This window comes from Epinephelus moara, chromosome 24 (assembly GCF_006386435.1).
Source record: "Epinephelus moara isolate mb chromosome 24, YSFRI_EMoa_1.0, whole genome shotgun sequence".
In the NCBI taxonomy this organism is placed as follows: Eukaryota; Metazoa; Chordata; class Actinopteri; order Perciformes; family Serranidae; genus Epinephelus; species Epinephelus moara.
Window position 1 is genome coordinate 29,686,663 of NC_065529.1, and position 15,399 is coordinate 29,702,061.

The window sequence follows — 15,399 nt, forward strand, 5'->3', positions numbered from 1 at the left end:
CCAACTTTTGATTGACACAAAAAGCAAACAGCACAACAAGACCTCTTGCCCAGTGTCAGCTGGGATAGGCTCCAGTCCCAAATCTCAGTCAACTTAAGAATAGTGTTAGAAAATACATTTTTCTATACTTTCTTGAGTATTTTAAGGAGAAAACAGTTTTTAGAACTAATATTGGTCCGTACATATGCTTCAATAATTCATATTTTGCCCGTATCAAAGCAAAATTAACAGACTGCCATTTTTTAGAAGACATAAAAACAAGATTTTCCACAGTTAATGCCAGATAATGTAAAGAATTAATAATGCATGTGACATGTACAGACATATTTTCCACTAAGCCTAGTACAAACCACAGCAAAGGTAAATCTATGGCTTCAAGGACCTGATTCAATTAATTATAATCTATCAGCCAATTTACACAGTGGTAAATTAGAAAGCAGAGGAAATGTTTTTTTTTCCCAACAAAAATGGATCTGGACCGGATTTCAATCCAAAACCCTGCAATAATACAGCATTTCAGCCTTTCAAGCTTTTGCACTTATTTGGTTATTAATATTTGTTTATTTAAAACTGATAAATGGCCTCAAGGGGCTGTGGTTGACTGAATGTCACAGCAAGTCCCTGCACTGGGTTTCCACTAAGATCTGTTTATCTAAAACAGAAATATGTGAGGAATACTACTTTTAATGGCTCCTAGCATGAGAAAACACGATACCCTGCTTTGTTTTCGTCCAAGACAGTTGTTACAAGCAATAACCGCTGGGTGGCAGCAGCTCACCTTACTGCGTCTACTTACATGTATGTCGAGGATACATCGAAGAAGAAGAGGAGGAACCGTCTCCGCTGCAGCAGCAACTGAAGAGGAAGACGAAGAAGAAGAAGAAGAAGAAGGACGTTCGCCTCCATTTGTCATCAGTTCGTCGGTTGAACGCATCGACGAACTGTGCGACAAACCTCTGTGATATTAACTGAGCTCGAAGAACAAGCAAGGTAGGTGTAGAGAAACAGTATAACAATAAAGGAAATGATAATGAAATAAACGTTAGCGGTACAGTCAGTGAAGTGTTGTGTGTTTCAAGGATGCTGCTCAGCTGCAGGCTAATCATGCTAGCCAAGCTAGCTCCAGCAGCGTCACTCTGTGAATGGTCTTCTGCGGTTGGTTAACGTTTATCAGTCTTTTGCTTGCTAATTTTCTCACGCTGACATTATCATGACAATGCAGTCGTTTCCATGTACTTACGTGTTTATTGGAGTAACTCGCAGTCATTTTCACCTGCGCCATTTGTTTATGTTGTGGCGTACATTTGGGAGGCCTAGTGAAAGCTACAAGTAGCGAGCTACTCCTCTGTGGGCCAACATTAGCAGTCACACCACCCAGTTTCTCTAGCCCCAGGTTTGACGTATGCAGCCATCTTTTAAATGTCTTCACTGTAGCACCGACATGAAACTCTCACCAGCATTAAAACAATCACTTTCTTAATATGTGTTTTCAATACAGCCGTAGTTTTGTGATCCTGATTGTCTGTGTTGTGATTTTACGTTGTTGTATTCTGTCACGTCACACACGACAGCATTGGGTGTGTGTTCGGCCTGGGAGATTGATCCCTATTTTGTTGCTCTTCCTGAGGTTTCTTCCATTTCCCCCTGCTGTGTTTTTTAATTGATGGTGGAGCTTATTATTATTTGGTTGTTGGGTGTCCTATGCTGAACAGAAAAGACCCAGTTTGGTGTTTGTGATATTTTGCTACATCATTATAAGAAAATTGGGTTGAGTCTTACGTGGCCATGCGCTCAGATATTTCTTATCACTCTAATTTCAGGTTGTGCAGTCATAGTCTATCTCTTATCACTTTTATTATGGTGGATATACCTGCCACGGCAAAGTCAATAGCATTGCATTCGTCTGCCTCCATGAAATGATGCAAACATTTAACTGTGTTTTCAGATAAGATACTGACTACAATCATGTGGGATGGACCAGGGCCAGGGCAAGGACCACGGGGAGGACCCTTTCGGTAAACAAGCATCATTCAGTCATAGGCAGTCATTTAAAACAAAATTCAATTTGGCAGTAAGGAAGAAACATACATTCTCTAGTAACTGCAGTTTTGTGTTTGCTTGGACTCCTGTTTGCTAGCGTGGTGCAATATGGTTAAAATCTGGCATCACAGTATATATAATTCCACAATATGATGTGATAATATTGTACTCCTGGTGCTAATTGTTTCAAACCATTGAAACACATATGTGCACACATTAAGAGTGTATGTAAGAGTATTATAACATTTTCTCACAAGTCTGCATTTGACGGCTCCTCCTCTTTTCCCACTGACGTTCCCCACTGAAGATTAATAGTGGTGTTTCTTCTCTTTCTCTGCTTATGACCTTATCTCTGATGACAAACAAATTTCTTTAGTCTCACAGTATCTATTACCCGATTGTCCACCCCTCCTGTGTCATTATGGTGACTGGTTGGGCAATTTTAAAAATGAACTTAATGTTTTTTCCCTCTGTGTTATTTTGTTGTAATGTTTTGTGCATTTTAAATAAATCAGCAGCCTAATGTGTTGATGTATATATTTCAGTGGTGATCATCGTGGAGAAATGTTTGGCGGCAGAGATCGTCCAATGCATGAATATAGAGGTGGCAGAGATGGGATGAACATGGGTCCAATGGGTCATATGGGCCCAAGACCTCTAGATATGCCACCTATGGACATGAGAAGGATGGATGGGCCACCCATGAGGGGGCGTGACATGGACCCACGTGATATGCGAGGTAGAGAGCCGAGAGATTTTTGCCGGCCTGGAGAAGAGCAAGACTTCGGTCTTAGAAGGCACTATGAAATTTCCATCAGAGACAAACTGATGAATGCCTCTGGTTTCCCGGGACCAGGCAGGAACTCAGCTGACATGGGGGGGAGGGGTATGCCACCTCGGGAACCAAACAGCAGGTTTATGGACATGAGAGACAGAGAGTCATTTCATCATGACATGCCACCATACAACAATCCCAATTTTGATGGAAGAAGAGAGTTTCCCATGGACAGAATGGAGCGAAATGATGGATTCAGGGACATGCGTGACAGGCCCCCGATGGGCATGGATGACCATGATGGCTATGATATGGACTTACCTCCACGTGACAGGAGAATGATGGACACTGACAGAAGAGGAGGGCCACCTTTCAATCCAAGAGGTGGATTTGATTCTGACATGGATTTCAGAAATCGTCTTGGTCCATCAGCTGAATTTAGAGGTAGGGATCGATCTCCCTTAAGATTTGGAAACAGTGATGTTCCACCGATGGACAGGGCAAGATCAGATATGCCTCCAGATGTTGCTGGCCCTCAAAGATCAGAATTTATGGGTCCAGCAGACACACTCAGAGAGAGAGAATACCCAGATTCAAGTGGCAGCCCCCTTATGGATTATCGAAGTGGTGAAGAGATGACTCTTGCAGAGGAATGGAAGAACCGTCGAAAGGACAAGACCCCATACTTAGAAATGGGTAAAGGCATGGGAGGTGTAGCCAAACCTAACTTCCCTGTGGAATTTGGCAGAGATGTGAATGTTAGAGATCCACCACCATTTCAGGAAAGGGACAGGCCACCTGTTGAATTCCCAGGGAAAGATGTTGGCTTTCCTCATGGTGACCACTTTCCTGCTATGAATCTACCACCAATTGCCAGCAAAGCTCAACAAGACCATCCACACTCGGATATAACTCCCCTCACTGGCCCTCTAGGGAGAGAAAATGAGAGTAAACATTGGCTTGGAGAAAGGAATCCAAAGCATAGTCAAAATAAATCAAATCGTGATGAAAGGCCCCCTTACCATCAAGAGAAGAATCAGCCCTCACATGAGATTCAGGAGCCAAATGATAGTTTTAAGGGGTTGAAAGATATTGCACACAATCAAGGGCCTAGCAGGGCTAAGATGGGGCCAGAACGCGATTTCCAAAGCAGCAGCACTGTGCAGGCGAGAGACCAAGACTACAGGGACATCGATTACAGAACAGGATCTGGGAGGCCTTTTGATTACAAGCGGGATGAACTTCAACCACCAGAGAAACTCATCAGAGAGTCTAAACCAATCACACCTTCAAAGTTTAGTGAGTCTGGTTCTCAGGTAGGTGTATTTCTTATTTAGTAGCTAGTATGTGTTTATGAATTATATCTGCATTTATTACAATATTTTGATGTTTCATAACCAATATTTTAATCAAATTACTGTCAAAGGATCAAGATTACAGGAATGCATCAGTGGAGGACAAAGTTTCCAACACAATATCCATAATTGGTATTCCAAAGACCGCTACAATGGAGCAGGTAATAATCAAACAAAAAGCACCTTTATGTGCTTATTGTTATCACCATGGTTACTAGACTGTGTCTGTATTAGTTTGCGTAGTTGACTCATTTGTTTTTAACACTGTTTTGCAGATTCTTGGTGCCTTTGCAGTCCGTGATGGCGTGCCAATGCAGGGGATGAAAATCAAAAATGTTGTGCCAGGTAAGAATTCAGTTTCTTTGTGGAGCTGTTTGGGGCAGTCGATCGCTAATGTGTCCCTCGACATTTCGCTTTTACGACATTCGAAACTCTCGACATTCTTTCTTTTTCACGTTGTTGGTTGCTTTTGTTGTTGGTGGTCTGTGTGAACTCGCTCAGTAAAGAAGGAAAAGGGGTGGGGGGAGGGCGTTCTGTTATGCCATCCTTTTTCATGTCTGAGGATGTCGGGTCATTGTCACAATTAAGAGGACTTACTAGAGATTCAACTTTAGGAGCTTTGGACAGTGTCAGTCACAAAAGATCTGTGATCGATGACTCTCTGAATGTGTCACTGTGGCTCGTTATTGAAGTACTGACAAAAGAATGTCAACAAACCTGAAATGGAGACTGGCTTGTTAGTGCTTTGTACATCCCGCTGATCCAAACATCTGCTTTAGAGTCTTTTCCACAGTGGATCGCTGTAGACACGGTTATTGATGATGCCAAGCCTTTTTGTGAAGAATATTTTGTCTCAAAGACTGTTAATTTTGCATAAACCATTGAAATGTACACCAAAGAGAGATATTGGGTGCCTTTTTTAAATTTTATATAAACATGACTGGTCTCCATGGCGCACACCACGCAGTCGTTCACTGCCACTGGTTTGGAATATCTGCCAGGAAAGGCTTTGATAAAGCCAAGCCTAAACAGGCAAAGTCTGATCTGACATCAATCATCAGAAGACTGAATAGAGAAAAAAAAGCATAAACAAAACGTGTGTTATCCTGAAAAGGTATGTGTGTCAGTAAAAGTGTAAAACTTCGCTCACACTGATCTCGATGTATTCACGAACTGCTGTCTTTTATGTTTTAGTGGGTGACTGTCATTACTGGCATTGACTAACAAAAACCCATCTGTATTTCAAATGCTGTCCCCAGGTTACAGCTACGATACGGCCTATGTGGAGTTTTTAAACCTCGAGGATGCAGTCCGCTTCATGGAGTCCAACAAGGTGGCCCATCCTCGTCACTCTACGAAGGCCGTCTCTCCCATCAGGATTATGAGGGGTTGAGAGGGCATTTAGTAGATGGGGGAGGGAGACACCCTGGGAAGGGGTTGCTTTTACTTTTTAGTCAGCTTACTCTGGTTAAGGAGATGAGTATGTCAGCTGTTGACATTCTTAGATATTAAAATTTTAAACCTGAACAGTTGGTCCTATTTTACAAAAATTAAATCTGAAGTACTTATCCATAATAGCCATAATAGCCCCTCAGGTTAGACTACTTGAGTAGCACTAAACAGATTTAGAAAATATATGTAATAATTTTCAAATGAGCATGTGCATATACATACATACAGTAGGTTTCTCCCCCAGTGTTAAGTTGCCCTACGAATCATAAATCTTCAAATGTCAACCCCAACTGCCTAACCCGAGAATGGTTTTACCCGGAAATTACAGATGTTTGGGGGAAAAAAATCTGTCCTTCCATGGGCTCGAGAGATTATATAATATTAGTTTTATAATAATTTTAGGAAGACTTGATAATATCAACAATGAAGGTACTGTACGAAGCCACCATGTCCCTGTGTTGTGATTTAACTTTTATAACAAGAAGGGTAAAAGGAACTTGTTTTCGGCATACAAAACATGGAAGTCTTTCTGTGTTAGAAAATACTGGTTTCCTCTTTGCTTTGCACAACCTTCGAAGAGGTTACTGTCGTCAAGGAAGCAACTGCACATTTGAACACTTTCCTTACCGACGCCTTAGTGGACGTTCAGATGGAAAACAGTCCTGCATTAGAACTATGCAAGGGGTTAGTTGTTGTTGTGGGGGGGGCAAGTATTTTATCTTTACCAGTGAGGAGAGCAATGTAAACAGTAGAAATAGTGTGTTGCGTTCTAAATCTGACACAAATGTGTATGTAACGGAATTGCCACCGCAGCACCTTGCCAGAGGATGTCGCATTGTGGTCCAACAGAAGTTGAGCCAGGTTAAACTTTTTTGCCTGACACCCCCTGCATTTTTTTTTCTGGGTTAGAGCAGGACGGGCGTTGCGTTGGCTACCCTGCTGTGTTGCTGGACTGGCCACATTTAATAATTGAGAAGGTTTGATTTTTTCACAGGGCGAAAGTCTTTCTGGACACGACCTCATTAGTGAGAACCGTGCAGCTACAGTTTAACTGTTTACACATGGTACACATTTTGCTAACTTACTTGCAGGCAAGTAAGATTAAAAGTAACCTTTTCAGAATATTTTTTCCAATAGGAATTTTTGGACAGGTAAATCATTGTAGTGATTATATTTTTGTTCTAATTTTCTCAGCCATGTATGGGTCTGCATTGCTTCAGGTCTTTTTTTTTTTTTTTTTGCTATGCTAGCTAGCATGGCTCTGTGGATGACATTATCCAGTCTGATCGATTATTCGATTGGTCTATTAGTCAGCTGATCAACCACTTAGGTGCAGACTGAAACATCTCAACAGCATTGCAGTGAAATTTTGTACAGATAATTGTGGTCCCCAGAGGATGAACCCTACTGATTTTGGTGATCCCCTGACCTTTCTTCTGGTGCTCTTGTGAGGTTGACATTTTTGACTTCCGGAGGACTAAGCTTTACAACTTTTGGTTATCCCTTTGACTTATCCAGTGAAATATCTACATCTACGAGATGGATTGGCACAAATTCTCATACCCATGCTTCCCAGAGGATGAATCCTACAAACCTTGGTGATCCCTGACACTTCCTCTAGCACCACCACAAGGTTGAATTTGTGGGTCAGAGAGAAATTTCTCAACAGTTGAATGGATAATCCTTCATTTTGACGCAGACATATGTTGTCATTGTGCACTTTGGTGATATCCTGACTTTGCATCAAGGACCACAACCAAGTCGGAATTTTACTTTGTCAAATTCTTTGTTTTTTTGTGTAACAGTTCATCTATTTAACGGTTTTCTTCACAATGAGCATAACAGCCTTACCCCCTAATTGTTGGTGCGCCTGCAGACTCTTAGTCTCCTTGTCTTCTGGTCTCTGCGGCAGTCACTCTGTGGCAAAAATCTTTCACCAGTTTAAGGCCTTTTCAGTCTTCTGTGACTTTCCTGAAGAGTCCATGCCCTTTGTGGTAACCTCTTGAACTCATCGACAGTGAACTTTGGGCACCAGGGTTTCTACTTTCTGTGCATTGCTTTGAGCAATTTCTGAATGAGGTTCAGGACTTGACACAATGAATGGCGTATTCATCACTGGGCAGGGGTGATGTGCTTTGATTATGTGGGTAAAACTATGGAGTAGCCCATCAGCTGGGGGTAGTGCTATTGCTACTGTTGGAAGGTTTGGTTGCTTTCGGCCAATGCTCTGCAGCTTGCTATATCTCAGGATCAATACTAAATGATGCAGGTAGTTATGTGGTCAGTAATTTTGATATCAAAGATTCAAATCACTGCTTAGAAGCTATTGGTGCGATTCCCTGGTTGGCATGGATCGGCCCTGATTGGATTTTAATTTCCGGATACAAGGCGCAGTGGCACTGAGTCCTGGCTGATACAGAGAGTAAAACAGAATGTTGAGTTCATGTCTTCAGGATGGTCCTACCAGGCTACTACAGTATGACCTAATGTGTGGTTTTAATGGTTACTTCTATGGTCTCGAATTAAGCACTGTGGATTTATATGCAGCTTTAAGATACACAACCTACATCAGAATAATGGGCGTTTAACACAGTGCTACCATTTTGCAGAGTACATTTATACATGCCACAAGCTTGCCTTTGAAACAGCTTATTTCTTGTTCTAATGGAGTCTGGTCTTGGAAATGTGGTATTTGTGGTGGCATACAGGTAGTTTGGTTTGCAGACTTTACCTTCTGAGAGCATGGTTTTTGTTTGCCTCTACGAGTTTTCTCTTTGATTATGCTGTGGACAAGTATCAACTCCTTCAAGCAAAAGTGCCAAACCTGGTTCCTGCTTTTAAGTTGTGCGGATTCGCTGCTTTTGTTTGGGTTTTGTGGTCATGAACTGCATATCTTTGCAATTTGAAGATGTTACTCTGGGTCTTCGGAAACTGTTATGGCCACTTTAACCATTTTTTTTTCTGGACCAAATGATAACTTGATTAACTGTTAGAATAATCGACAGATTACTCGATACTGAAAATATTTAAGTCGCAACCCTAGTTTGTACTTTCAAACTTAAAACTATTTAGCATAGTATCTGGGCAAGCTGCCCGTGTGAAGCATGATCCTCGATCTGGGCTTTGCTCACCACCATAAGTGTTCGACCGTTTTATCCTCGGCAGTGAAGAGGAGGGCTAAACCTGCCACAGTGCATGTTGGGTGTCATTGGTTTTATTTAAAGATATAAGTCACCTATGTCGTGTGATGCTGATTGGTCATTTCTGTTCTTCTTTCAGGGATCCCTAAAGGTTGGCACTAGAACCACATCCATGAAGTACATTCAGCCAGACGAGCGTGAAAGTGAAAGTGTTCATGTGAGTGTGGTGACAGGAAATTATTTTGTTGGTGTTTTTTTTATAGTTTGTCAGAAATACAAAAAGTCAGTATTTGATTAACGGTTGGGTCACAACAGAATTACCTGTATTTTAGCATTTCTCATGGTAAATGTGGCATCATTTCCACAGTGTTATTCCACTATAACTAAATAGGCATACCATAATAACATTCTGTTGCTCTGAGTTTTTCCCTTCAACAGAAATAGAAGTATGTGTCATTGATTCTTTGTAGGCATTTTTGGATTGTTTCCAAGAGTAATTGTTGTGTTTGTTTTACAGTAAACAGCGGTTTATGATACACAGTAGCACTTCATCATATTGTTTTACTGTACCACAGTTGAACAGTATTCAAATGTCCATTCTTCCTGTTTCCAGGAATCAGATCACAAAGTACCTCAACTCCAGGAGCCCCAGTTGCCCAGACAAGATGAGCCCTTAGAGGAGTTGAAGACCAACCTGAATGGGTCCAAAGCAAAAGGCCCTTTGGAGCCATTGTCACAAAACCAGTGGCAGCGTAGCTCTGACCTGACTCCCGAGGCCTGGCAGCAGCAAGTGGACCAACAGCTCCAACAGCAAGAAACAGAGCAGCAGGCAGAGTCTTGGGGCAACCGCAACCATCTCCCATCCCGGCTCTGGGTTCCCGGCTACTCCGTCTTTAAAGACAGCAAAAGTATGTTGACTCAAGCTCCTGGGTCTTCTCTTAAGCTTGTAGCCATACAACGGAGCAATCCACTGACGCATTTGTTATGTGCAGTTGTAATTCATAACCAAGTTGAGTAAACAACACTTTTCCCTCGTGTCACTGTACAGCCATGATCATAAAAAATGTGAAGCCCACCACCACAGTAGAAACTATCCTGAAAGCCTTGGATCCCTTTGCATATCTGGATGAAAGAAATGTTCGTCTGGTCAAGGCTAAGCCACCAGGAGTCAGGTGCTTCTGCTTTGTTGATATGGACTCCCATGAGGTACCTAAAATATGAACGCACTCAGAGTTTGTGATTGCAGCTTGGTCCAGTGTTTCCCCAGCACTTACCACTGTGTCTTCTTTTGTAGCAAGTGACACGCCTGGTTGAACTCCTTACTAAACCCAGACGCCTTTATATTGATGGTGTCACAGTTTATGCTGAGGTCGCAAGACCTTTGAAGAACCAAAAGTAAGTCACTATTTTTTCACGATTTTCTGATCAGCTATGTCTAGTCTCATCTCATTTGTTCATGATGAGTTTCTGTCTGTTTCAGTTTCAAAAAAGACGGTGATAAACCAAACACTTCCATACTTGGATTTCCACCTGAGCCCAGCATGATCGGGGTAAGTTGTGGTCTTAATTGTGTTCTCTTTGTTTTTACAAAATTATTAAAAACAAGAGAATGACTTGTGATTTTTTTCCCTCCTGGCACTTCACCAGCAGCAGCAGTTCCCACAACCTCCACAGTTCTTGCAGCCTCTGCAGCCACCCGCTGGTGCCCCCGCTATAATGCAAGGTGGGACTACAGCACACATTCTGGTGTCTTGATCCCTAGGCAATGTTTATTATTACCAAATGTGAACATAAAACTTTCCTAAATAGTCTCACATTTTGTCACCAGGTGATTTGACGACAGGCAGCTCTAATCCCGCTCTGTCATCAGACCACAGCATCGCACAGGTAAATTACAAAGCAAAGAGAAAAGCTTTTTAGACTGGTACCTTGTCTAAGAGCTGGAGAGTAAACTGTACACCTCCTTTAACACCTTGTAGGGAGTTGGCTATGGTGAGACTCCAGTTTTGGATCCGTCGTACCAGGCTGGTGGACCCCACATGCCAGCAGAATCAGCTGGGATAACAGTCGCCGCAGATGGATCACAGCCCTACGTCTATGGTAACCATCAAATCAAGCATTCAAATTCATGAGTGTATTAATTACGGATGCACAGATTTTGAAATTCTGGGTCAATACCAATGTTTAAAATATAATTTGGGCCGATACTGATGTTTGTTTATTGTTGTGTTGTTTTTTTTGTTATTTATTTCTGCTTTTGTGTCAGGGAAACAAAGAAATCTACATTATAAAAAATAACCGAGCTGTTTTAAAGTACTTATGCCCTTCATTACTTTCCCTTTACATGAGGACAAATTCAACCATACACATTTATGAAACCTTTAATATAATCTTTCAACTGAAAAACATCTTTTCATAAAGTAACTGCTTCAAACGCCTTTTTACTCCAGAGCCCATTTGCAGTCATTGTGTGCTATCTCTACCTGCTCATTAATTTAAGTTTGGGGCCATTAATCTCAATCCCAGCTTTTTATCCTGCGCAAAATTGATGTGGCACAACAGCAAAATATCAGCCAATAAATCGGTGCATCCCTACTATTAATCATCTTCTGTCTGTATTGTTACAACATCGTAGTAAACTACTTCAGTGCAGCTGTGATGCAATTTTACCAATAATAAATTGTGACAAACCTTTACTTACAACTGACACTTAAGCAAAGTAAGAACTCCAGAGTAAAGGTCTTCAGTGTGTAAGACATGAGGAATGTGGAACTGCATGTTGAGGCACTTTTCTTCAAAGACTCTTTGATCTACCCTGGCTTCAATTGTTCCTCATTTGTGCATTGCTTTGGACAAAAGTGTGTGCGGAATGCCAAAATGTTATGTAATTATCTATTTGTCCTAATTCCTCCAGGCTCTGAGATTCCAGACATCAGTAACTACTTGTACGATTCCACGTCAGGCTTCTACTACGATCCTGAGACGACCCTGTACTACGACCCCAACTCCAGGGTGAGCATACAAGACAACACAGTGATCAGTGGCTCACAGTCTGAAGGACTAAAATGTTCACCTTATCACATATCCTAATCAAGGAGCCACTATTTTATGACAATAGTCTGAACTTTGAGTTATTCCTGTTACAAGAGGACACTGACTGCAGTTTCAGCTACATATGCACTCATTATTCAGCCTGTAGCCACCATAAATGTTTCTTAAATGGTTGTCATTAAGTTGTCATGTAATTTCTCCCTTTTCCCCTCAATGTCTTGTGTGTAGTATTTCTACAACGCTCAGACACAAGAGTACCTGTACTGGGATGCTACATCAAAGACCTACATCCCAGTTCCAGGAGGGAACCCTGCAGTGACCCAACCTATGACCATGACTGCTGAAGACCAGGCCATTCTTTCCAACCCAGCAGCAGATGCTCCTCTGGAAATGAAGAAGGCGTCAGTGCCTCCCAGCACCACAGCAGCTCCGGCAGCAGACGCCACTTCTGATGCCGGCACTGCTGCGGAACCTGTCACAACTTCTTCAGCAGCTCCTGAGAGGAAAGACGACGACGACTCTGCTAAAAGGGACAAAGAGAAGGATAACAAAGATGAGAAGCCAAGAAGTCTTGCTGCTGTCAAGGTAGCATTTCAGTTACAATAATGGTGCACAAAAAGTGAAACAGAGTTGTGTCAAGGGAAGAGTGTTTAGACATTTGTTGCTGTTTTGTAGATCATGAAAGACATGGAGCGCTGGGCAAAGATCCAGAATCGTCAGAAGGAGAGTGTCCGCTCTGCATCACCACTACTGAAGACTGGAGGGGACGATGATAGGAGGCAATCCAAGTCAGCTGATGCTGGTTTCGCTATCTTTGAGAGGAAGGTTAGAGCCTCACCTTCAACAACATCTGTTCTGTTTAAATGAATGTAGATATAAGAAGTATTCTTTTATTACATCGTGTAATTATTTTTGGCCCTGTCCTTTGTCCACATCCATAGATATCAGGTGCAGATGACCTTTTTAAGAAGCCCCTTGCTCCTCCTAAGAAAGATGAAAAGTCAAAGGTAAGATTCCTCATGTTCAGCCTATTTTGTGACCTCATCATGCGCCTCATACTTGACCCACTTTGTGAAATTCCTTCAAAGGGCTGGGTTTCAGAAATGCAAAAAGTGCATAGACCAGTTTTGTTTGTTTTGTTTTTTACATGATTGAGAAATTGCTAGGGTTGTTTTTAACATGTTTTGCTTCCCCCAGCGTCCGATGGGCTCCCTGGGTCTGCTGGCGTCGGACTATGCAGCTGGAAGTGATGAAGAGGTGGAAGAAGATAAGGAAGAGGCGGCTAAAAGCAGTCAGGGCAGCCAGTCGGAAGACAAAGACAACAAGCTGACAGACTGGAAAAAGATGGCCTGCCTGCTGTGTAGGAGACAGTTCCCCAACAAGGACGCTCTGATCCGCCACCAGCAGCTGTCTGACCTGCACAAGGTACTACCTGTTAACCTCTGTATGAACTAAAGTTGACAGTGACCTCATAAATATAGCCTCTAATACTTCATGTAATATATATCAACAGCAAAATATGGAGATCCACCTTAAGATCAAGAGGTCAAAGAAGGAGCTAGAGGCACTAGAGAACCAGGAAAAAGAAGTAAGTGACAATAAATAAATAGGGTGGGGGGAATCCGTGTCAGGTGGTCAGATGATTACTTAAGGTGGAATGTGTCATTCGCAGCTAAGTGCCAGAGAACCTTCCAGGTCACCTGAACAGAAAAGAAGAAAACACCACCAACAGCCGCAGCATCATAATACATGGGCTGGAAGCTCTAGGTAGGTGTGCTTTAAAGGGTAACCTCTGTATTTTCAACGTCGGCCCTGTTTTTCTCTGTGTTTGTGTCTAAGTGACTAATGGAGACAGCAGTTTTTGAAATGGTCCAGTGTTGAGTGAGAGCTACGAAACAAGCTGCACTGCCAATATGTGTACACTAAAAGTGCTTGGTTTTTTCAACCACTGACAGGCTCTGATTATTGTTCTAAGGGTATGACAGCATTGTGGAAAGCAGCCCTACAGAGACAGACGTTTTTGTTCGTAGCCCCGAAATCGCCATTGTCAATCCCACCAGACTCCATTTAGATAAACAGTTATTTTATGATCTTGAAACCCACCTCATTCAAAGTCGACAGACACCAAACAAAACTCACAAAAGCTGTCTTGGTTCGCCTTTCCTCTCCTCCAACTATCACCCACTCTGTTGCAGTTAAAATAAACCCTTAATTCACCCAGTTAGAGGTGGAAATATGCTGACTCCATACAGGCTAAAATCACTGTTTATTTAAATGGAGTCTGGTGGGTTTGGCGATGGCAATTTCAGGGCTGTTTTTTGGTCAACAAAAACAATCTTACTCTTTAACGAAAAGGTCTGTGTCTGCAGGGATTCATAACAATATATTGACAGACACTTAGAATAGCAATCTGAACCTGTCAGTGGCAAAAACAAGCGCTATAATTGGATGTAAATTGACAGCGCGGTGCTGCCCTCTAGCTCAATACTGGACTAATCTCAAAATTTTTTCCCATAAGTCACTCAGACACCAAATCATGAAATTATCCTTTAACAGACTTTGTCATTGAACTGGAAAACAAAGCATTTAAGTGATTTTTTTACAGACTTCTTTGCCTAAACTGTTTTTCCTCTATGCTTAGGGAGATGAATAAAGTCAGTGATAGACCTGGTTTAGGAGCTGAACCTGCCCCGGTAGGTGTGAAGCTTTACGTCATTGCTAAAATTCATGTGCTGTTTGTTGCTGGTTTATTGAACCTTTCTTTGCACTTTTCTCTGTAGCCGAGGAAAAAGAGAGAGCCTGTCGTTTGGGACCACGCCACCTACAAACAAGCAGTACGCAAGGCCATGTTTGCACGGTTCAAGGAACTCGAGTGATCTCATCTGAACACATCCTCACTTTGATATGTGAATTGTTAATATGACATGCTTGCCCACTTTAGCATGAGGAATCCCTTTGACTGTATTTACTCTGCCTTGGACGTTATTACACTATAGAACCACAGTTTTTCTACGCTGAAATGAAAAATCATGTGGTGTATGAACACACATTGTAAGGCTGCAGTCAGAAAACCAAGAATTACTTGACTTCCCAAACAGTGGATGTTGTATAGAAAGTGTTTATAATTCATGCCATTGATTTAAAGTACTTTTGTTCATGTTTTATGTCTGGCTTGTGTGTAGAATTGTGAAATGTGTCCAGGTAGTCTTTTTTAAATGATACTGTCACACTGGCCACGGTTACATTTTGTTTTAAAACTAAGCATTTTTACATTTTCATTTTCATGGATCAGAGTTGCTATTGTATGTACACATTTTACAGTAAAAAGAAAAACTCAGTGACAAAGCTTCGTGTCTATAAAATGTTTGTTTTACTTGTGTTTGAATTGTCAGATCTGCTGAGTGTGAGCTGTCCCCTGTTGTGTGTGCATCTAATGTCCACTAGGTGGCAGCAAGAGACCATGTCCTGCTTTGTGTTGAGTGGAAGTGTCTGAGGAAAAATGCTGGATCAAAATTATTAGTATTTAGTATCAGTATTTTACCAAGTTAAGAAAAAATGGATGACTAAGTGGATGTTAACGCAGTCA

At 41.8% G+C, this 15,399-nt stretch overlaps 1 protein-coding gene across 2 annotated transcripts; it reads left to right on the top strand.

Annotated features, from left to right (window-relative positions):
• The first annotated feature begins 841 nt into the window (after nt 1–841).
• Nucleotides 842–15,158, top strand: LOC126385728 (RNA-binding protein 6). 2 transcript variants are annotated; one of them, XM_050037632.1, is made up of 23 exons: nt 842–990; nt 1,946–2,015; nt 2,586–4,131; nt 4,242–4,331; nt 4,446–4,515; nt 5,430–5,503; nt 8,902–8,979; nt 9,376–9,670; nt 9,811–9,968; nt 10,057–10,157; nt 10,243–10,312; nt 10,410–10,485; nt 10,591–10,649; nt 10,742–10,862; nt 11,677–11,774; nt 12,042–12,398; nt 12,489–12,638; nt 12,755–12,820; nt 13,011–13,238; nt 13,327–13,401; nt 13,486–13,580; nt 14,455–14,506; nt 14,594–15,158. In XM_050037632.1, exons 2-23 carry the CDS (start codon nt 1,966–1,968, stop codon nt 14,687–14,689), a joined length of 4,005 nt encoding a protein of 1,334 aa, XP_049893589.1. In that variant the 5' UTR covers nt 842–990; nt 1,946–1,965; the 3' UTR covers nt 14,690–15,158. The 2 variants fall into 2 exon arrangements, with proteins under 2 accessions (XP_049893589.1, XP_049893590.1); XM_050037633.1 differs by having other exon boundaries at nt 10,413–10,485.
• The last annotated feature ends 241 nt before the right edge of the window (nt 15,159–15,399 follow it).

Coding starts and splice junctions, on each gene's coding strand:
- LOC126385728 (XM_050037632.1), top strand. CDS start 1,966: ATGTGGGATGGACCAGGGCCAGGGCAAGGACCACGGGGAGGACCCTTT. Junction 4,516..5,429: donor AATCAAAAATGTTGTGCCAG/GTAAGAATTCAG, acceptor TGCTGTCCCCAG/GTTACAGCTACGATACGGCC. Junction 10,650..10,741: donor CAGACCACAGCATCGCACAG/GTAAATTACAAA, acceptor AACACCTTGTAG/GGAGTTGGCTATGGTGAGAC.